The 23,095-nt window shown below is 44.2% G+C and overlaps 1 protein-coding gene across 1 annotated transcript in view; it reads right to left on the reverse strand.

Moving 5' to 3' along the window:
* The window catches only part of HMGCR (3-hydroxy-3-methylglutaryl-CoA reductase), a 79,641-nt gene that overhangs the window by 48,093 nt on the left and 8,453 nt on the right, over positions 1–23,095 (reverse strand). Inside the window, exon 2 of the mRNA XM_085632302.1 lies at positions 1,307–1,520. Coding sequence (XP_085488428.1) covers positions 1,307–1,471 — 165 coding nt within the window. The 5' untranslated portion in view covers positions 1,472–1,520. The remainder of the gene's footprint in view (positions 1–1,306; positions 1,521–23,095) is intronic.

The following is a 23,095-nucleotide window of genomic DNA, read 5'->3' on the forward strand; positions in this document are numbered from 1 at the left end:
GGTCACACGAGATATATTTTTTCCTGTGTCAGCAGAGGGATACCAATGTATTATAGAAATCACACTAGATGTTAATTGTCATAGCTCTGTGGAGGTCTTCTGTAGTCAGAAGGGTGGTTCAGAGAGATGAACGCTTGCCACAGACAAACAGCAGTACTTTTGAGGGCATCAGTAAGAACAGGGGTCTCTGACAAGAGCTACTTATGTTCAATGAAAGTCACACCGAGCTACTAATATGATCAGTGTTGTACACATCAGACAAGATTACATTAGTGGCCACCATAAGCAAGATTACCAACCGTGATCACCTCAGTGCAGGACTGCCATCAGGGATGTAAAAAAGGCTTGGTCAATTTAGAATGCATCTACAAGGGTAATACATAACAGCCACATATGCAATGCTCCATGGCACCAAGCTAATAATATTGATAATAAGTCTCCCAATGCTGCATGATTTATCATTCAAATATCAGCTTTAAATATATTTTGGAAATTATTGGCTCTGAAAATACACCCATTTCATATCAATTTTGGTATACATACATTAATTCAACCAAACAGCTTCTAATTTAAGAGCCTGCTCTACACACAGGAGAGCTATTCACAGGCAACTGGAGAGCTACCATTAGCTCACGAGCCACTTGTTGGAGAAGTCCTATAATAAGAATCTTATTTTACCGTGATGTGCATTAAAAATAAAATTATCCAAGTTTACTACAACCAAGCACACCACTCTTATACTGACATTTTTATATGAAGTCTTACTTTAATCAGTCATTTTATTTGAAGTACGAGACTGCCATAATATGGCAGCACGTTTCTCTATTTTCCTATTTGGGGGAAATGGATTTAATAATAATAAAAAATACATTAAAAATGAACTAAAGCAGCAGCTTGCAAAGACAGACCTGTTCGCTTTTTCAATGTGTGTTAAGTTTTGTTTTGGAAACATTTCACTTTGTGCGTTTTCATAGGTATTTTTCCCCACATGTGAATTTTACAGTAGTTGGACCATAACATTTTATGTGTTTCTCTGTATGTATGTATATATATATATATATATATATATATATATATACACACATATATACACACACAAACCACACATATACACGATTTGAATCGGACAAAATTGATTAATTAAAAAAAAAAATCTGAATTAGGGCAAATACATCACAGATTTTACACAATTTCCACGCATTATGGGTTCTGAAATCACCGTTCGGAAAAAGCATGAGCCACACATGATGCATGCACCTTCATTAAGTATATGGTAAAAGATCAATGTATTTGAATTAACTCTTACTTCTTCCAACTTTGGACACTCGTAATTCCAGCCACAGATCTGGTCATTTCCTGTGAACATGTTCATGGACATGGTACAGATAGTGAGAGTCACTGTGCCCACAATGACCTCCCAGGGGTGGGATGCAACAAAAAGACCATGAAGCCGGAACAACCGAGACAACATTTTCAGGTGTTTTTTTTTTCAACCTAAGAGAACAAAATGAAAAATTGTCCTGGGAAGGAAAAAAAAGAAGAATCACTCAAATATATTAGTATGCATACACATTTGCTTGTCCCCCACTGCCCTTTGTTCCATCGTCTAGTATGCATAGGTAATTATACTGCATATTACAATAAAATCGGTATTTACCGGAGAGTATATGTATAAATCTTTGTACTGGTTTATGGGAGAAAATGTGAGCAGTTCACGATAAACAAAAGGTTTAAAGCGCCTGATAGTTAGCAGATAATATATGCTGATGCTTCTTCAGTGATCCACATAATATCTCGTGACAAGGCATGAATTTTGTCCTGTACTTCATATACATTGTTTTTTTGATTTTTTTATAATTCCACTTCCACAAAAAGTAAAGTGTTCCACACAATTCGTCAGATTTTTCAACAGTGTCGAAGCTGTAATTAACTAAACTAATGCGTTGCCGATAAATTATAAAAATACTCAAAACTACCAATGAGGCCGAGGATACTTTATTTTTTTATTTGAAGTCTAATAATGGACAGCACGAATAAGGAGTAAAAACTGAGGGTCAAGAAGTGTACTATTTGCAGTGTCTCTCATTACATAAAAAAACGTAATTGTTGCGGAGGCAACTCTGCAACAGAATTTCAGCCAACATGCTGCCAGTTATTGTACAAGAAGGGGCGTCCTCTCCTCTAATGTGCGAATGAGGTCTGGGAGTAAGAGGGGAACTAAACAGACCACAATTAACCAGAGAATACTCCCCTACGACCTATATTTCTTTTTCAAACGATTCAATCTAGTATGGGTGTAAAAAATATGATTAACATCAAAACATTTATACCATTACATCATCATAAATTTCTGAGGCCATGTTTATTATGGTCATGTATATCTTATTTCCTTTCAATACATTCAATGTCATTTTTATAAATAGATACAAAAACAGAATGTTTTGTGAACATATAAACAACCATAAAAATTAGATACAATATAATATAATTGATCCCCACACTAACAAATCTGCTTACACTGATACATTCCTCACATTCGTTCACATTCATACAAAAACACTTATGCACATCTGGAATAAACGGGTAACATAAGATGTACATCATTTCCAACACGATGAAAAAAATAATAAACAGGTCTGGACACACGAGGTCAAGAAGGGGCGATAGTCTTGTATGCAATATAGCACGACTTGAACAGTGGAGTTACATTCCCTGCAAAGGTCTACGTTTGTCCAGCAAGTGTCAGGGCTACTCTGGTGGTTAATGTGCCGCTGTAATAGCTCAGTGAGTCATGCACCTGCATCAAAGAGCTGCACATAACCTGCAAGGCATAAATGTAGAACCTTGATTTTTTTCTCAAGATGTCATCATACTAATGCTGTTAAAAATTAATTTATTTGGGTAGCAATAAACACTTATCATCATTAAAATGCTTTCACTTTTAGGAGATGTCAATCCAATGAGATAATGCTATGTAGTAAATTGCCACAAACCCGTTACAACAATACGTATCAGTCAGTGGTCATCTATAAAAGACGCAGACAAAACCTTTTCGATCTTGTCTTGTCGGGCAAATGGAGCTGCTGGTTGCCCATGGGGTGCATCAGGCCGCGCTGCTAACGCTGGAGTTCACTCTGACGGCCTGGGGGCATTGCCGCCCGTGTCCCGGGGTTTGCACGCTGCACCGGGACACAGTAGGAGGCACTCGGGACCGACCAAGGTCCGGTTCAAATAAGTGCCGGATCCGAGCACTGCTAACAGGGCCCTTTAGGCCTGTGAGTAAGTGTTTAAGCTTGGGTTTCCAGACGTTCTGGGTTTCCCTAGACAGTAACGTCTTTTGAACGAATGCCTTACGTCCCGATATTAAAGGGTAGGTAGGTGGAGACTTGAGAGCACAGGTTACAGTGTTGTGCATGTTCATGTTTTTCGGGTCCCACTTTTGCTGCACCTTTTAAGAGACGAGTCCCGCTTACTCTCGCTGCAGTTTTTACTTCGGGATGGTAGTTTCAAATGCAACACTAGCCATTGAATGCGTAGCCGCATTTTCAGTTACTGCCAGCCAAGCAATGCAGCGGCCGCGAAGCCACCACCAACAGGCTACGCCGGACGACTAAGAATGACGGAGATCACAATCTAGCCTTAATAACGTATTTATACCGTGCGCTTACTTTCCATGCATTGGGGAGTTCTACACCCATGTATCTCAAGGATCCAGATGCCTCACCTAAGCAGGCTTGATATAATTAGCATCCATGGTTTACCTTAAATAAATACGTTGTGAACAGAGTAGCCACACATCGGCTCCCCCGAAGCCTTCGAGTACATAGTGCAATATTTCGAATCAATACCTGCACCGTGCAGTCACTGACCTGGGGGACGGGATATTTTCTCTCCTCGACGAAGGCAGCAGGAGCTGTGTGAGGGGGTGGCTATCCCAGCCTGAATTTTATACAGCCTCAAAAGGGAAACTCCCATGGAAGTCCCACTGCTGCTTCGCCCCCGAAGCGTCACAGGGATTTCCCAGCCCCGTGCTGACTACGCGCGTCAGCTGACCTCAGCTCAGTCTTTCACACACTCACACTACACGCTGCCCCCGCCATCTGCCACAAGTGCCCGTTTCATTCGCAGAAACGAAAGCGAAAGCCAAGGGCAAGTCGATTCAACGACTGAGATGCATTCCACAAAGAGGATACCTTTGCTCGAACTTGTGCTGAAATTCGGATCACGGTTCATAATCCATTTAACTTATAACATTTAAAAGTGAGGGTTATCGGTGGCAGGGCCCACTGTTTTGTACTGTCAGACGATGACACGGTTAACAGGCTAGTCAGAGCTGCAAATGGCGGTATAAAACGGCACTATGTTTACGCCATCTACCGCCGACTAAACACGAGGAACAACGAAGCACTCTATGCCTCTCCCTTAAAAGCTGGGCCTCCAGCATCATACTGCACTGAATGATTAACTGCAATAGAGGGGAGAGGAGTTGACCTCCATTCTGGGGAACTAGGGGGCATATCAACAACAACCGGCGATAATTATCGCTAAGCGCACTTAGCGCTAGGATAATTATCGCCGGCTAGCGTGAATTTTTATCGCTGAGATAGCGTGCTATTAGCAACGCTTATCTCAATAGCAATAAAAATCCTCACGCTAACAGGCGAACGTGAGATTATCGCTGGAAACCCAGCGATAATCTCACGTTACCTTGTTGATAGGGACAGGCAAACTTAGCCATGATATCCTCCTTCCATAGGATATCATGGCTAAGTCAGAAAAATACCAGACGTAAAAAAGCAGCGTTAACCACGGTTAGCGCTGCTTTTTTTGTCTGTAACAGGGTTAGCGACATTCTTGATAATAGGAGAAATGTCGCTTAGCGACATTTCTCCTATTATTTTACTCTGAAACGCCCTCTTTGCATCTCATTAGAGATGCAAGGGGAAGCGTAGAGTAAAAGGGTGCTAACATGCAAATTTGCATGTTAGCACCCGGTTGTTGATAGGGCGCTAGTTTTATCTCTCCTTTTTTGGCTTGTAAAGCCAAAAAAGCAGAGATAAAGCCCTTGTTGATATGCCCCTAGGTTCGAGTCTAGGCATCCTGTGAGTCTGGGCAAATCACTAAGGGGCATATCATCAAGGACGGCGTTAAAATTATCGCCGGTTTAGCGGCAGAAAACTGCCGCTAAACCGACGATAATCTGCTTGATAATACGCCCTGGAGAATTCCCATAGAAGCCCATGTTCACACCGGAACCTGGGTTTCTATATGAATTCTCAAGAGCATATTATCAAGGCCATTATCGCCGCTTTAGCGGCAGTTTTCTGCCGCTAAAGTGGCGATAATTTTTAACTCCGTCCTTGATAATATGCCCCCTAATCTCCCTGTGCCTAACAAAGGTGAATGTGTCCTCATGTAATGCAACTGGTGCTATGTAAAGCGTCTGATACCCGATTCGGGTCAAGTTTGCGCTATATAAAGCGCCGTAAATAAATAAATAGAAACATTTGGCGAGTTCCATTCCACATAAAGGCACTACAATGTTCTACTAATGACTGATTGGGCATCACGCTCAAAAGTACCAACCGACAATAAGAACTAATGCGCAGTGCATCTTAGAAGGAAAGGTAAATTAATACATTACAAGCTGCGCTGAAAGCCACTATTAAATAAGTTCTTTCCAATTCTCAGACTGAAATGAGTTAGAAAAAAACATAAAAACGCCGAAATCAGGAGTAAACAAGCCTAAGCGTGCATATTTCTTGTAAGGAAAAATATGAGCTCCTTTTTATTAGGCATTCGTACATCACAGTCTAGTATTTTTTAGGTCTGGCATTAGCAAAGACCTTTTCATTTTACGAATATATCTGATTTGCACATGACTCAGTCCAATCTGGAACGACGTGGTGAGCAAACAACAATGGATTTAGGACCAGATCTCTGACTGGTTGGGGGGGGGAGGGGGGGGGGGAGGTTGCCCATTGCTCAGCATTCCGTCCATCAATTGTTCTTTTTGCGTTTGTCACCCCCAGTGGGATGGGTATGACCAGTCATGGGTACAGTGCTCGCCATGGCACTGGGATTCAAGCTATACTGGCTGATGATAGGTGATACCCCATAACCAGTCCTAGAATGCTTGTTTCCGGTCCAGGGAGAACCTGGCATGGCAGTTGGGGCAGGACCGTTCCCATGGGGAGCGGGGTCAAGACTGATTTGCATATGGCTGTGACCAAACTGGAATGGACAGCTGAGCAAACAATGATACAGTTAAGCCCAGATCTCTGATTGCAGGCGAGTGTTTGACATTGCTCAGCATTCCGTCTATCAATTGTTTTGTGTATATATATATTCAGTGAAAAAACCATAGGTTTCAGGGGCGTTATAGTTAGCTGGACTTTTCACTCGTACAAAACCATTGAAATTCCCCCGTTATAGTTAGTTCAGCTAACTATAACTCGCGCGCCCGCAATGCACTGCTGATGACGTCACATATTACATCACTCATGACATGGTCAATGACATCACTCATGACATCTCAAATGACATCACTGATGACATCATCCAGTGAATGTGTGGTTTTCTGAAAATTACATATGTTTAATATATGTATATCTCAAGGTCGATGGAAGAATAAATGGGTATGTAAGTGTCTAAATGGATGATTTGTTTTTGAAAAATTGATTGTATAACTGACTGATTAAGTGTATCTTAGTGAATACATGGCTTAGTGAGTAATGTTTAAATATGTAAATATCTGTATCAGTCTCTCACTTTGTGTATAAGTGGCTGCATGGGTTGGTGAGTAGCTACATGAGTGTCTATATAGGTTATTAGTTGGTTTTTTGAGTATCAGTAGGAGTGTCCGAGTGTCTGTATGGTTCGGTGGGGGGTATTACGTAGTGCATAGGTGCATGAATGAGTGACTCACTGTTTGAATGTGTTGAAGACAGCATGTGTGCAGGACTGTATGGGTGGATGAGTGTGTGCATGGGTGTGTTAGTGAGTGAATGACTGTCTCAATAGTGTGTTTTTGAGTAACTACATATGTTTTAAACTAGTATATGTGACTATTGGTGTATATAAGTGAGTATATGTGAGAGTGAGAGATTGAAAGAGTTCCTGTATGAATAAGTATGTGCTTCTATAAGTGACTGTTTAAAAGACTAAGTATGTGTAAGTTTCTGTCGAAGTAAGTGTGGTGGTGTGTGTATAACTGTATATGCAAGTAAATGGATGTTTGATTCTTTATTAGCATGAGTGACTATGTGTGTGAGTAACTCTATGGATGAGTGGCATTGTGTAACAGGATGTATAGGTGTATGAGTACATATGATGAGTGAGTACATGTATGAGTGACTGTGTAGGACTGTTGGTGAATGAGTGGATGTGTATGTGGATCTTAGAATTACTGAATAGGTTGTTGTAACTGATATTGGTATGTCCATTGTTTTGAAAATTTTAGTTTCTATTTTTGAATGTGTGTATCAAAGGTTATATTAGGGTGAGAGGAGGTCTGCCACTCTATCACAAGGATGATGTCATCAGTGATGTCATCAGTGATGTCAAGAGTGATGTCACTGACCATGTCATGAGTGATGTAATATGTGACGTCATCAGCAGTGCATTGCGGGCGCGCGAGTTATAGTTAGCTGAACTAACTATAACGGGGGAATTTCAATGGTTTTGTGCGAGTGAAAAGTCCAGCTAACTATAACGGGCCTGAAACCTATGGTTTTTTCAGTGAATTTCTAAGGTTTTTTAAATGCTAATTTCTAACTATGCCTACAGAGATAGGACATGTGAAGAAAGAAGAAAAAACGGACAGAAAAAAAAAAGAGATGCAGAAAGAAGCAACAGATGTCCTCAAAGACGAAGAAAAGTGCAGGAAGAAGGATAACATGCAGAAAGAACAAACAGAAGAGCAGAAAGAAACCTTGTTGTAAAATCATCCTGTACCCTCAACTTTTTCAGACGGATACTGGTGGTAACTGAGTCGGAGTAACCAGTCCTAGAGCCAGAGCTATATTAAAAGACATTCAGAATACAGTGAAAACACCTACATACACTAGGGAACACTATGCGTTGGGGTCCCCCTGTGATCAGCATGACCTCCTCTGTAAGCCCCTAGTATATAATAGGGCAGGGGATTAAAACTACCTCTTAAAACGCACCACAGGGCGTGTTTGCACACGTCACCTTAGGCCCCGTCCCCTCACTTCCCCACTGTGTAAACACGCCCTGTGGCCGTTATTAGTTGGGAGATTAAGTCCCCTTGAATTCTGAGGATCCCTAGGGAAAAATAGTCCACTAGGTACGTCCAGTAAGCGCCATTGCAGAGAGGTGTAAAAAGGGGCACGGCCTGCACCACCTCTCTGCAACGCAGAGCAGTGGCGATTACTGGAAGCACCTGGTGGGCTAGTTGGCCCCCAGGGTCCCTCAGGATTGAAAGGGAATTATTTCCCCAACTTAAAACGCGCCACAGGGTGTGTTTGCACACGTCACCTCAGGCCCCGTCCCCTCCCTTCACCACTGTGTAAACGCGCCCTGTGGCCGTTTTTTAAGTTGAGAGATTAAGTCCCCTTGAATCCTATGGGTCCCTAGGGTCAAACTAGCCCACTAGGTACCTCCAGTAAGCGCCACAGAGCTGCGTTGCCTAGAGGTGTAAAAAGGGGCGTGGCCTCAGAACACCTGTCTGCAACGCAGCTCCCTGGCGCATACTGGAGATACCTGTTGGGCTAGTTGGCCCTCAGGGACCCTCAGTATTGAAGGGGAATTAATTCCCCAACTTGCAACTGGCCAGGGGGTGCGTTTGCAGAGTGCTGCAAGGAGGGGACGTGGCCTCCGGCGCGATGCCGGTCTTTTATTTATTTTATTAAGAAGGAGGGCTGTGTGGCCCCCTTCTTTTTCTAATTTACTGGCCCTGGGGACCCCATCCCCCAGGGCCTGCACCCTAATTTTTTTTTTGTTGAAAAAAATACATTTTGCCCTCCCAAGGCCTTAATCGGCCCCGGGGACCCCAACCCCCATGTCATGGCCTTTTTAAAAAAAAAAAATTCTTTAGGAGGGGGCTGCGTTGCCCCCCTCAGGCCACTTATGGCCCCGGGGACCCCATCCCCCGGGGCCGGCCTTGGTTTTTTATTATTTTAAAATAATATATATTTATAGAAACACCTAGGACATGCTGGACAAACCGTATGTACCTATCACCATGACGATTTGCGTGATATTCATTAAAAGGCGACTATGCATAGAATGAATCCACATGGAATGTATTTACACCGCTAGTGAAGCTCTGACGTGTCCGACGCCCTACCGTGCCTAATCCCGGCGCCCCCGCCGTTGGGTACTCTCCAAGTAGACACCCTTGTCGTTTATTTATACAAACATGGGTAGCTATTGACGGGCACATTTAATATACACGCACTCCAAGCCCTTCAAAGGGGATTCGACAAAAATTCGACCAAACTATGCAAGAAACCCCCCCTCACGGTTAATAAAACACACATCCACCGCCGGATGGGTAATACTTTTTATTTTACTCTCTGGAAAGGAGACAAACCTCACTTGAGAGTCACAGCGTGCTCCTGGCTGAGCCCAATGCTGTGTTACACCCACCAGTGCCTGCCGAGTGCCTCACACCTCTGTGTTGTATTCCACCAGCTAGTGCATATGCTATGACACTCTCTAGCCCATGTGCACTGTAACACCACCCCGTGAATATGTCATGCCACACTTGCCTTCGCACGGGTTATATTGCCCCATCTAACGTGCCTTCCTCGATGCCTATGTTTTAACGCACAGCGCTATGCCATACATATTACAATCTGGGATCCATATCTTTGTCACAGTGCATATGCAACGTTACACTCCCCAGCACATATTTTATATTACAACTTTAGAGACTAGTTAGGTTACACAACACTGCCCTGTGCATATTACACTCCAAGGCGCATATCGCATAGAACGCGCTAGTGCCTGTGCTATCTCGCGCTTTCCAATGAATCTGTCATTGCGCACAATGTATTGCATATTATATTTCACGCACGGTTCATCTTATATCACACTTTCTGGTGCATAGTTTATACCATATACTATATCTAGTTTTCATTTTCAATCGTGCTCTCAGGACTATGTTCTATATAACACTGCGTCCACCTACCCTTTTCACTGGCATTATATTTTGCGATGGGGGTGGAGGGTCAGGGGGTCACAAACGTCTTCTTCCTGAATAAAAGTGAGATTATGCTGCATACTTGTTCATATTTTAAGTAGTTCGCACAGACACACATTTTAAAAACAATAAAGTTCCTAATACCCACCTTCTCTGAACAGTTAGCTTGCTGCCACATCCACCTCCTCCCTATCCTGTGTTGTCTGAATCCATGGACTAGCCTCCTCCCATGCATGGTCTGATGTGCTGCCACTGCCCTCCATTTAGCATGATGTACCAGTCCACTCCTCATGCCCTCCATTGCCCAATTCTATGGCCCATCATTGACCTCCTGCTTAGCCTCTGTGCTTAGCTTGCTGCCCCCATTCTCCTTCCCCCTGCCCTCCGATGTCTTTGTGCATGCCCCTGCTCCATCCTTTTTGCCCACCATGTTCCATGGACCTGCCACTCCTATCTACTCTGAGTGTTCTGTTGAGCTGCCACTCCCCTCCCACCTGCCTAGCATTGTCAGATGACTGTAACCTGTCCCTGCCACCTCCACCCTGCCTGTCCACATGCCATGCCCCTATCCCCTTCCTCCTGTCCTCCATGGTCCATTTTACTGCCACACCCTTCTGCCCTCCCTGGTCTGTTGTGCTGCAACTACTCCTCCTGCCTGCCCCGCGCGGTCCGTTGTGAGGCCCCCTTCCCCTGAACTCTCTTGTCTGTGCCCAGGTCCTGACCCTCCCTTCTATCCTCCATGGTCCTTTGTGCATGCCCCTGCACCCTCCTTCTTGCCCATCATAGCCATTGTGCTACCACTAACCCTCCCGCTTGCCATGCATGGTCTTCTGTGCTGCCATGGCCCCTCCCACCTTCCCTGTGTGGTCAGCTAGCTGCCCCTGACCCCCTCCCACCTTCCCTCCATGGTCTGTGTGTATGCCATCATAGTCTCATTGTTGCTCTCCATGGTGTGTCTTGTTTCTAGTGCCCATCCTGCCTGACCTCCATGGTCATCTTGCTGCTCCTGCCCTGCCCCCTTGCCCCCAGCCCTCTGTTTCCATGTGCAGACCCCTATTCCCTCCCTCCTGGCTTGTCTGTTCCATTGTAATGCCCCTGATCCGTCCCTCCTGCCCTTTATGGTCGGTTATGCTGCAGCTTTCTCTCCTGTCTGTCCATTATGGTCAGCTAGCTACCATTGCCTCTTTCCCCTCTGTTCTCTGTTGTCCATGTGCATGGTCCTGTCCCCTCCCTATTGCTTTCTATGGATTGTTGTGCTGCACTCCCGTCCCGCATGTGCTGTGTGGTGTATTGTGCTGCTGCAAACCCTGATGCCTGCCCTGTAGGGTCTGTTTGGTGCACCTCTCCATGTCCCTCCTGTCCTCTGTTATCCGAGTCCATGTCCCTACCCCAATTCCTCCTGCCTACCATGATCCAATGTACCATACTTGCGAACATTTTGAACTTGGTAAGAGGGAGACTTTGAAAAAAAACTGGGATATTGATTTTCCCCTTTGAGTTACATTGAAAAAGAGGAGATTATAGACAGGAGACAGATCAAATAAAGCCCATTTGAGCTTAAAAACATTGGATGTTTCCTGGCTGAAACGGGTCTGTTGGCATGTAAGTTGTACTACCACTGCCTCTTCCTTCTGCCCACAATGGTCTATTATATTGCCACAACCTCTCTTGCCAGTCCTGTATTGTTGGTTTGTTGCCCCAGCCCCCCTTTCCACTGCCCTCCGTAGTCTGTTGTACTGCCACTGCCCTTCCTGCCTACCCAGTGTGGTCAAATTGTTGCATCTGCACTCTCCTACCTGCCTTAAATTTTCAGAGTCCTTGCCCCTGGTCTCGGCCTCTCAACAGTATCCCAATGAACAACTATATTGCTAACATTCTATATTGATTACAAAAGTGTGGAACGCCTGACGTCATCTTGATGTAATCAAAACTGTAATACCTAGAGTATTTCCTTTAGAAATTACATATATGAGAGGGTCTTAATTGCATCAAAATTATGGTTAGTGCTCTAAAAAACGAAAATGAGGACATATTTTCTGAGTTTTCAAATAGCGACAAAGAACTTTTAAATTATTTGTAATATTTATGTTTTTTTTAATCCAGTTGACCACTTGATTAAATGTTGCACCTAGGGGAGAGGATGTGGTGTTACTTCCAGAGCTGCAGACTTTTCAACTGGGGAACCAGGTTGGAGTTTCTGCTTCAGCTCAACATTCTGTGATTCTGGTCAAATCACTTAATCTCCCCATGTCCACAACCAAAATTAATTTGATCTTGTGTGATGTAACCAATGCTCATGTAAAGCACTCCAATACCTGACAAGTCTGCACTATATAAAACTGCAAATACACAAAAAATAAGTGTTTTGCACACTTCTGTCAATGGGCTACATGTGGGCTACATCTGGGTGATATTTGTGCTGCATTTGGGCTCTTTTGGCTCTGGTGGCCATCTTGGGAGATTTATTTGTTATGAAGTTTCCTAATTTCCTCATTTACTGCAGTCTCCTCAGTAGGAAATACTTTGTTTTTTACTTTGATTCCATCAAGAAGGTATTCAGATATGTCACACATTTGCCATAAATTCTGAATGTTAGCTTTCTAGTTGCTCATTAGATCACTGTAGTAAAGCTACTACTCACCACGGAAGTCTGCTGCTGGTATTAAAAGTGCATGTTTCAGTCTGCATATCAGAATATTTTAATGAAATAGAAGAGGATTTGAGAAGTCACTCAAAATGTGCCCTCATTTTTCTTTCTTCAGCACTAATCATAATTTCTATGGCAAAATGAACCCCCTCATTGTGTTCCTTTTTAAATTAAATGTTTTAAGTGTTACCAGTTTATTCCAATCAAGATGGCTCAGGTGTGCCATACTTTTGAAATAAGTAAGACAGTAAGCGCTCTAGTTGTTCTTAAGAACACTCTGGGACATTCTGTCATTGGGCTATACTTGGGCTACATCTGGGTGATATTTGGGCTACATTTGGGCTCTTTTGTCTCTGGTGCACATCTTGGGAGATTTATTTGTTATGAAGTATCCTCATTTCCTCATTTACTGCAGTCTCCTCAGTAGGAAATACTTTCAGTTTTTTACTTTGGTTCCATCAAGAAGGCATTCAGATGTGTCACACATTTGCCATAAATTCTGAATGTTAGCACTCTAGTTGCTTATTAGATCACTGTAGTAAAGCTACTGCTCACCAGGGAAGTCTGCTGCTGGTATTGAAAGTGCAGGTCTCAGTCTGCATGTCAGAATTTTTTTAATGAAATAGAAGAGGATTTGAGAAGTCACTCAAAATGTGCCCTAATTTTTCTTTCTGCAGCACTAATCATACTTTCTATGAACCCCCTCATTTTGTTCCTTTTTAAATTAAAATGTTTTAAGAGTTACCACTTTATTCCAACCAAGATGGCTTCAGGTGTGCCATACGTTTGTCATAAGTAGGACTGTTAACGCTCTAGTTGTTCTTTAGAACACTCTGGGAAGCTGCAGTAGAACACAAAGGAATCAACTGACAGTCTCTGCCCTTGTTGGATGTACATGTTTTACTGAGAATGTCAGACTTCATTCTCACATGACTGAGAAAGATAATGTGAATTTACAGAAAATATGCTCTCAGTTTAGCGTATAGATCACCTTCCAAACCTCTGTGGGAAAAGCATGAGAAAATTGTTCTCTCTCAAACATGATTCATGATATCACAGCAGAAGGCTTTTTCACATGGTAAAATCACCTTAGAACATACCACAATTCCAACAAGCATTGGCATAGCCAATAGGTCTCGCTTTTGGGACCTTATAAGTGTTTAACTATGCAAAAGTTGCATAACTAAATACTTATAAGGTCCCAAAAGCGAGACCTATTGGCTATGCCAATGCTTGTTTTTTGGTAGGCACGAAGAGCCACCCTCCCCCGTGTAATGCCAGCTGCTGCAACAGGGGGAGGGACGGACTCTGAGGAGAGAGAGCAGAGGAGGAAAGAGCAACAGAGAACCAGTCTGCCAAGTAGGTGTGAACGTTAAAGTGAAAGTAATCATTTCGCGGGCGCTTTGATGTTCGCAGTGGCCGCGCGGCTCACTGAGAACATCAAAGCGCCCGCAAAATGTACACGCAGGCTGCCAAATGGTGCGCGCGCCCGGCACACATGCACTGTAGTTGGGGGCCTGAAAAGCACTCGTTAGCACTTCCAAATCCCCGTTCTCTATAGCTCTCGCCAGAGCAGCGCTAAAGCGCTGGCTCAGGCGAGACCTAAAAATGAGTATGGTACCATCAACAAATGATTTATAATGTAACTAAAGTCTTAAAACCTTATTAACTGCAATGCTTTTTAATGAGGTGCTATCATGTATATTGGTCCCAAGATGGCTTCCAACACTTCTTGGATGAAGTGCTGACAGCCAATCAGATCTCACGATGAGATGTGTGGTTAGGCTCCGCCCAGATATATATATATATATATATATGTGATTGTACTTTTGATTTTCTCAGGAACTACAGAACGGATTTACACCATTTAAGCAAAAGGCACGAGTCTGAACTGAGGACTACCTCTTTGCCAAATTTGGTGTAATTCCGTTCAGCAGTTCGGGCTGTAGCTGCGTCAACATGTCCTATGGGAAAATGCATGGGGAAAACGCATGTTGGACCCCCCTTTTTTCTCGGACCCCGCTTGACGAATCACCGTGAAATTCAGGATAGGAGCGGACCGGAGCTGGCCAAAAGTTTGGAAAATTTTGCGAAGATTCATCAATCGACGCCAATGTTATTCCAAATAGAATGTTGCGTATTTCCTATGGAAAATAGGTCCTAACTATAACTGCCTACTGGCGACTGCCAGTAGGTAATATATATATATTTATTTTTCTCCTCCCCGTTTCGGTACAGCCGCCGCGCTACCTGAACAGCGGGTGCGTCGTCGGAAATTGGACCACCCAAGCACGGTCCAGACAATATAGCAGTTTCCTCACACAGAAATCAAGGATTGAAGAAGCCGTGTACTGGCCATAAATCAGTTTATTTTGGACAGCTGATAAGACGTGTTTCGCCTGTCCAGCAGGCTTGTTCACCAACAACAGGTGAACAAGCCGGCTGGACAGGCGAAACGCGTCTTATCAGCTGTCGAAAATAAACTGATTTATGGCCAGTACATGGCGTCGTCAATCCTTGCTTTCTGTGTGAGGAAACGGATAGATATATATACTGAAAAATACATAGGTTTCAGGCAAGTTATAGTTAGAAATTAACATTTAAAAAAACCTTAGAAATTCACTGAAAAAACCATAGGTTTAAGGGATGTTATAGTTAGTTGGACATGTCACTTGTACAAAACCATAGAAATTCCACCGTTATAGTTCAGCTAACTATAACTCACACCCCCGCAATGCACTGCTGATGACGTCACATATTACATCATTCATGACATGGTCAGTGACATCACTGATGACATCATCTAGTGACTTTGTGTTTCTTTAAAGTTTAAATATGTTTTATATATATGCCAAGGTGCATTGAAGAATGAGTGGGTGTATAAGTGTCTGGATGGACGATTTAGTAGGTGCGTGACTGTATAAGTGAGTGATTAAATGGGTCTTACTGAATGCATGGGTTAGTGACTAAACTGTGTGAATGTCTATCAGTCTGTCTGTTGTTATTGTGTAAGCTGCTGCATGGGTTGGTCAGTAGCTACATGACTGTCTATATGGGTTATTGATTGGTTGCCTGAGTATTTGTATGGGAGAGTGTGTGTGTGTGTGTGTGTGCGTGCGGAGTGTGACTGTGCATAGATGTGTGAGTGGTTGATTCACTGGGTGTATGGGTTCAAGAGTGCATGTGGAAACCGCTGTATGGGTGTGTTGGTGAGTGAATGGATGTCTCAGTGGTACATGTCCAAGTAACTACATATGTAAAAGGCAGTGTATGTGAGAGTTAGAGTATATAAATGACTAAACGTGAGAGTCAGTGATTGAGAGAGTGGCTGTATGGATGAGTGTGTACTCTTATCAGTGATTATATAAGAGAGTAAGTATGCGTTAGTATCTGAATGAATAAGTGAGAAGGTGTGTGTGTATAACTGTATAGGTGAGTAAATGGGAGTGTGATTAATTATTTGCATGACTGACTAGGTATGTGAGTAACTCCATGGATGAGTGGCGGAGTGCGAGTGTCTGTATAGGTGTATGAGTGCATATGATAGTGTTGTATTGATGAGTGACTGCATGTATGAGTGATTGTATGGATGAATGAGTGGATGTGTGTGTAGACCTAAGAATCAGTGGGTGCGTATGTAGTAACTGGTATTGGTGTGTCGATGGTTTCGAAAATGGTAGTCTGTATTTTACACAGTGGGTGTATCAAAGGGTATATTAGACTGAGGAGGAACATCAGACTCTCACGTAGATGATGTCATCAGTGATGTCACTGACCAGGTCATGAATGATGTAATATGTGATGTCATCAGCAGTGCACTGCGGGGGCACGGGTTATAGTTAGCTGAACTAACTAGAACGGCGGAATTTCTATGGTTTTGTTCAAGTGAAATGTCAAATCAACTATAACATCCCTGAAACCTATGGTTTTTTCAGTGACTTTCTAAGGTTTATTAAATGCTAATTTCTAACTATAACATCCCTGAAACCTATGCTTTTTTCAGTGAATTTTTTAGGTTTTATAAAGGCTAATTTCTAACTATAAAATCCATATTAAGTCCCCTTGAATCCTGAAGGTCCCTGGTAGCCAAGTAGCCCACCAGGTACCTCCAGTAAGTGCCACAGAGCTGCGTTGAAGAGACGCGTTCCTAGGCCACGCACCTTTTTACACCACGCTGCAAACGCGGCTTCTGGCGCACTGCTGCTCGATGCTGAAGTCCACTTGTGTCCTGAGGTCCTCAGAACACAAGAGGACCTCATCGCCCCACCAGCAATAGCGCCAGAAGCAGCGTTTGCAGAGTGATGTAAAAAAAAGGCATGGCCTCAGACCTACTCACTGCAACGCAGCTCTGTGGCACTTAGGTGACTTACTGGACGTACCTGGTGGGATAGTTGGCCCCCAGGGACTATCAGGATTCAAGGGGACTTAATCCCCCAACTTAAAACAGGGCGTGTTTGTACACTGGTCACATCAGGCCACGCCTCCTCCCTGCACCACTGTGCAAACGCACCCCCTGGTGCGTTGTAAATTGGGGGATTAAGTCCCCTTGAGCCCTGAGAGTCCCTGGGGACCAACTAGCCCACCAGCTACCTCCAGTAAGCCCCACAGAGCTGCGTTGCAGAGTGGTGTAAACAGGGGGCGTGGCCGTGGGCCACCTCTCTGCAACGCAGCTCCCTGGCGCCAGCAGTATCCCGGGGGTGGGCACCCCGGGACACTACAGGAGCCGGCCCTGGGGGGGGAGGTGGCGGTTCCCAAGGCCATCAAGGGCTCCAAGAGGGGGGCCGCGCGGCCCCCCTCTCTTTATTTACATATCCCCGGGGAAGTGGTGGTCCCCGGAGCTCGGAGGTCCGTAACTGACCCCCAATTAAAAATCTTAGTGCCCCAGGGAGGTGGCGGTAACTGAGGCATCTCGAGCCCCCCACACAGGTTAAATTATTTAAATTAATACAAGCCCTGGGGGTGGCGGGCCCCGGGGCAGCAGGGGGGGGGCGACGTGTGTCCCCGTGAATATTTCAGAAAAGCCCCGGGGGTGGCGGCCCCTGGGGCTTGGGGGTCTAAGGCCCCCCACACATTAATAAAAAAGATGATCCGGGGAGGTGGCAGTGCCCGGGGCTGCGGGAGGGCTGCGTGCCCTCCCGCATATTATTAACATAACCCCGGGGAGGTGGCAGTCCCTGGGGCTGCGGGGGCCCCCGCAATTATAAATTATTAATTGGGCCATTCCCCCGGGACCTGGCCCACCCGGGGGCCTCATTTAAAAAAAAATAATAATTCGGCGGGATTCACGACCCCATTGCGATTTCTGCCAAAATTTTTTTTTTTTTTAATGCTTTTTTTGGCCCTGGGGGTCCTTGTGGGACCCTCTGAGCAGGCCTAGGGGGTCAGGGTGTTTCTACCCTGCCCCCTTTTCTTGTTTTTTTAATGTTTTTTTCCTACTGTTTTCTTGTGACTTGGTTCTCAAGATGGCTAGCAATACTTCCTGGTTTGGAGTGTTTGCAGCCAATCACAGTGAAGCTCGTGGTCGGGAGGGTTTGCGAATCCACCGCTGCCCTGGATATCGAAATTTTTTCTTTCTAATTTCTCAGAAACTACTGAATGGATTTACACCATTTAACAAGAAGGACTCTTTCTGAACCAGGGCTACCTTTTTGGCAAATTTGGTGTAATTCCGTTTTGCAGTTCGGGCTCTAGCTGTGGCTAAAGTTTCCTATGGAAAATTACATGCAAAAAAACGTGTTTTTGGACCCCCCTTTTTTTCTCCGCCCCCGCTTGGCTAATCAACCCCAAACTTTCAAGACAGGAGCTGAGCGGAGCTAATCAATAGTTTTGAAAATTTCGCGAAGATTCGTCAACCGGCACCAAAGTTATGGGGAAAACAAAAAACTCTTTTCCTATGGAAACTAGGTCCTAACTAGAACTACCTACTGGCGACGTTATCAAAACGAGTTTTCTCCATGTTAATTTCCATAGGAATTTTTGGAACAGGCTACAGCCCGAACTGCTGAACGGAATTATACCAAATTTGGCAAACAGGTAGCTCTTGGTTCAGAAAGCATACTTTTTTTTTTTTAAATGGTGTAAATCCGATCAGTTGTTCCGGAGAAATTCAAAAAATAAAAAGATCAGAGGACCAAGGAGGATTCGCAAACCCTCCCGGGCACGAGCTTCACTCAGATTGTCAACATTCCAAACCAAGAAGTGTTGGCAGCCATCTTGGGACTCGGTAACTGAGTCACAAGAAAAAGGTAGAACAAAGATAACAAGCATTGGCATAGCCAATAGGTCTCACCTTTGGGACCTTATAAGTGTTTAGCCATGCAACAGTTGATGTTGCACCAAGGATATTGTGCTGGATAACAACACTTATAAGGTCCCAAAGGCAGGACCCATTGGCTATGCCAATGCTTGTTTCTTCCTCCCACCACATGTACCACAGCTTGTGCTGCTGTGCAACATGGCTATAGCACGGGTAACGTTGGCCGCATCATAGCACTTTTTTCTTGACTTTAAGCTATTTTGCATAGCAGATTGCGCTGCTGTGCAGCATGTCTTAAAAACATTGACAAAGCCAATAGGGTCTCGCTTACGCGAGATCTATTGGCTTTGACAAGGTCTGTTTATATAAAGCTGAATATTGCAGTTTTGCAATTTAAAAGCACTACAAGTACTCCAGTATTATTTTAACGCAATTTAATGGCAATCAGTTTTTTGACTTTGAAAGCCTGGAAGGCTGAGTGAACCCTCCTGCGAGTCAAACTCAAGTACTCCAGGTCATAGCTGATGTCAGCAGGGAGTGCTTACCTCACTGAGCCATCTACCCACATATTACAAACCTGCACTGAGGATTACTGTATTGTCCTGCAGTATGAATGACATGCTAAATACGGTCCTTTACTCCACTCCTACAAAGCTCTTGGTAAAGAGGTGTTCTTTTCTCTTTGTACATAAATTGAGTTAGGTGGTTCACTTCCTGGGGTCCACTGGGTGGTTGCAATGGAGCGGGAGTCTTATGTGGCCACGATGCGTTCCCTTTGGAGTCCTGAAGGGTTGAGGTGAAGCAGGAGTAGTTTTGTGCAGATCTCTGCCTCCTCGTAAACCAGGATAGATATGGGCGTGGTGGGTTCAAGCCCTCTTCAGGGATGTTACAGTCATACGTTCATTGAACAGCAGCTCAACCCAAGAGGCAACTCCTTTGCCATTTGATCACTCAAAATTGGCACTCCTAAATCTGTTCCGATTTTATTTAGAGGACGAAAAAAAACATAGGCTAAAATGATTTTACGGGGGGGGGGGGGGTGGGGAACGGCTTACAAAAGAACTCAGATTTTCCTCTAGACGCCGCCTTTACAGATGAGACTAGGGTGTTCGGAACCTCTGCCCAGCTATCATGTGTTACAGTCATGAAAAGGGTTAGGTCAACTAACTGGTTTTGTACAAGCGAAATGTCCAACTAACTATAACGTCTCTGAAACCTATATTTTTTTCAGTGAATTTCAAAGATTTTTTAAATGCTAATTCCAAACTATAGAGCACCTGAAACCTATGTTTTTTTTTCAGTAAATATATATTTTTTGTTTCCGTCCCGGTTCACCAGTCACTGCACCAAGAGGAGCACCAGTTCCTCCGCTGTGAATATCCACTAATACCTACATTTTATTATATACCAAAAATCCACAAGGATTCTTTAACGCCACCGGGGCGTCCTTTCATATCTTTGAGGAACAGTCCTTTGGAGAATACTTCACTTTATGTTGACTCCTTATTTGCATTTATGAGAGATCTAAGGGACCCATTACGATGGCTAAACGGGACCAAACGCCAGAGGTGCAGCGGTCCTGCTATGGGAATTAGGATGAGCCCGCCACCCTGGCCGTCGCATCTTGCATATTATGCATTGCGGCAGGCGGTGCGGTCAGCCGCATCCGCCGCAATGCAAAATATGCATGTTGTGCATTGGCATACACAATGTGACAGGCACCACGTGGTGCCTGCCACCCTGTGCATGCCAATGAAGGGTACCCCCAAGTGCAGGCATCCACCCCCCTAGGGGCCCGCAACAGGTCCCCAAAGGCATTCTCCACATGCTTTTTCATGGCGGAGTCTCATAATAGGCCCCTATGTTTCTACGTACAGGACTATAAGGACTTTTTGAGGATAACTGAAGGAATTGAGTGGGAGGAGAACATGTTACTAATAACATTGGACATAACAAGCTTATATAAATATAGGCATCTCTCATGACAAAGGCCTGCATGTAATACAATCATTTTTTAATGGAAGAGCCCTGAAATTTCAGGAACACAATCAAATTATATTACAGTTGGCATCTTTCTGTTTAAATACAATTTTTAGGTCTCGCCTGAGCCAGCGCTTTAGCGCTGCTCTCGTGAGAGCTTTTGAAAAGGGGGATCTGGAAGTGCAAACTAGTGCTTTTCAGGCCTCCAAATACAGTGCATGTGCGCCGGGCGCGCGCACCATTTGGCAGCCTGAAAAGCACTGCCTGATCACGTTCGCGGCCGCTTTGATGTCCTCAGTGAGCCGCGCGGCCACTGAGGACATCAAAGCGGCCGCGCACACCATTTGCCACCCCCTTCCTGCTTGTTTACTTTTGCCATCATTTCTCGCAACACAGGTGAGGAAAAAAGCATTTTCATTTGACTTTCGACGTCCCTCGTCAGTGCTTGTTTAATTTGCTTTCAGTACGTTCTTTAACTTTATTCTGCCGCACTTGCACCTTTCTGTTGTGCACTCGGCACCCAAACATTGTTTTTTTAATTTGAATTAACAACCCAGCACGCTATTTAAATTAACAATACCGTGCACTCGACAATGGGACAATGGCGCCTGGCCCTGCAGCTCCTCCCACCCCCGGGTGCCACGCTTTACAAGTACAATTAAACATTTTAGTATTTTGCTTTGACTTTAATACTGCGCACTCGCACCTTTCTTTTTGTGCACCTAAAAGTAGTCTTTTTATTTATTTAAATTAACACGGCGCATGCTCAACAATGGTGACTGCCGCCCGCAGCCTGCCTCCTCCCCCTCTCGCCCCCAGGCACCGAACTTTAGGTTACATATTCAGTATTAAAAAAAACTCTGCTCCCGAAGAGTTTGAGATGAAGGAGAAAGCCAATAGTACAGGTGTGTTGGTTTTCTTTGTAATCGTTCCAAACCAGACGAGATCTCTATTTAATGGTAGTTCAGCTGGGCTTACGTAGCAGCCTGCAAAGTCTGCTTGTATCCTGCAAATATCATGTTATAATATTGTGAAAATAGCTTAACTGGTTAAATACTTGCTACGGATGGGTGTGGTTAAACTCTGCTCACAGGTCAAAATCATAATGACCCAGAACGTTTAAGTGTTTTCTGCAGAGCATCACTTGTTATATAGTGCGGACTTTATCCGAAGGTGTCAGAGCGCTTCACAACAGGAACAGCAGTGTTACATGAAGAGAAAATTACAAGTGGGCATGTTACAAAAGTGTTGATCGTTAAAACAGCCTGTTTAGAATATAAAGTTAAATAGTAGATTAGTTCATGCTCCTGGGGCGAATTGTTTTTTTGTGCATTGATCTTTTTGCGTACTCTGCTTTGTTTTTACATCCAGGACTACCAGTACGCGAATTCTTTTTTAAAATAAACTGGTTAGGATTAGCTAGTTGCGCTTGGAATAGCGAAGGGTGAACGATATATTACTAGATAATCTGCTCACTGATGTCGCATTCATTGGCAATACCATGTTATCCTTTGATTAGTATTGGACTGGCGTTTCGGTCAAACGTGTACTGCAGGTTGAAAGGGTGATGTAGGCGGGGCCGGGTCACAGCGCTGTGCGCGCGGTTGTAGTCAAACCAGAATTTGAATTGCAACTGCCTACCTCCTCCCACCATCGGGCTCCTTTTAATCATATGGCCAAGCCAACACAGAGAACCATCAGTCCTCCCCGCGCTGTGGTGCACTGCACCGCCGCTAAATCTCCCATTATTACATTGATCCTTAACTACCGTCAACTTGAAACTTAATCACAATACAACTCAGAGCATACTATATCGTCTTCCAATCCCCGGAGCATGCAGGTGAAGTACACTATTCAGGGGCTGTAGTCAGAGCTTTAAGTGGGATGAAAAAACTGGGGGGGGGGGGGGGGGTTTCTCAAAGGGGCGTGGCTCAGAAACACCTACGCCCAAAAATCTGTGCTTGGCACAGTGTAGTGTGCCGCCCGACCTGTATTTTGCTGTTTCTGTCATTGCATTCAGATATATGACACAAGTAACATC

The sequence above is a fragment of the Triturus cristatus genome, chromosome 2_1 (assembly GCF_964204655.1).
Source record: "Triturus cristatus chromosome 2_1, aTriCri1.1, whole genome shotgun sequence".
NCBI classification, from domain to species: Eukaryota; Metazoa; Chordata; class Amphibia; order Caudata; family Salamandridae; genus Triturus; species Triturus cristatus.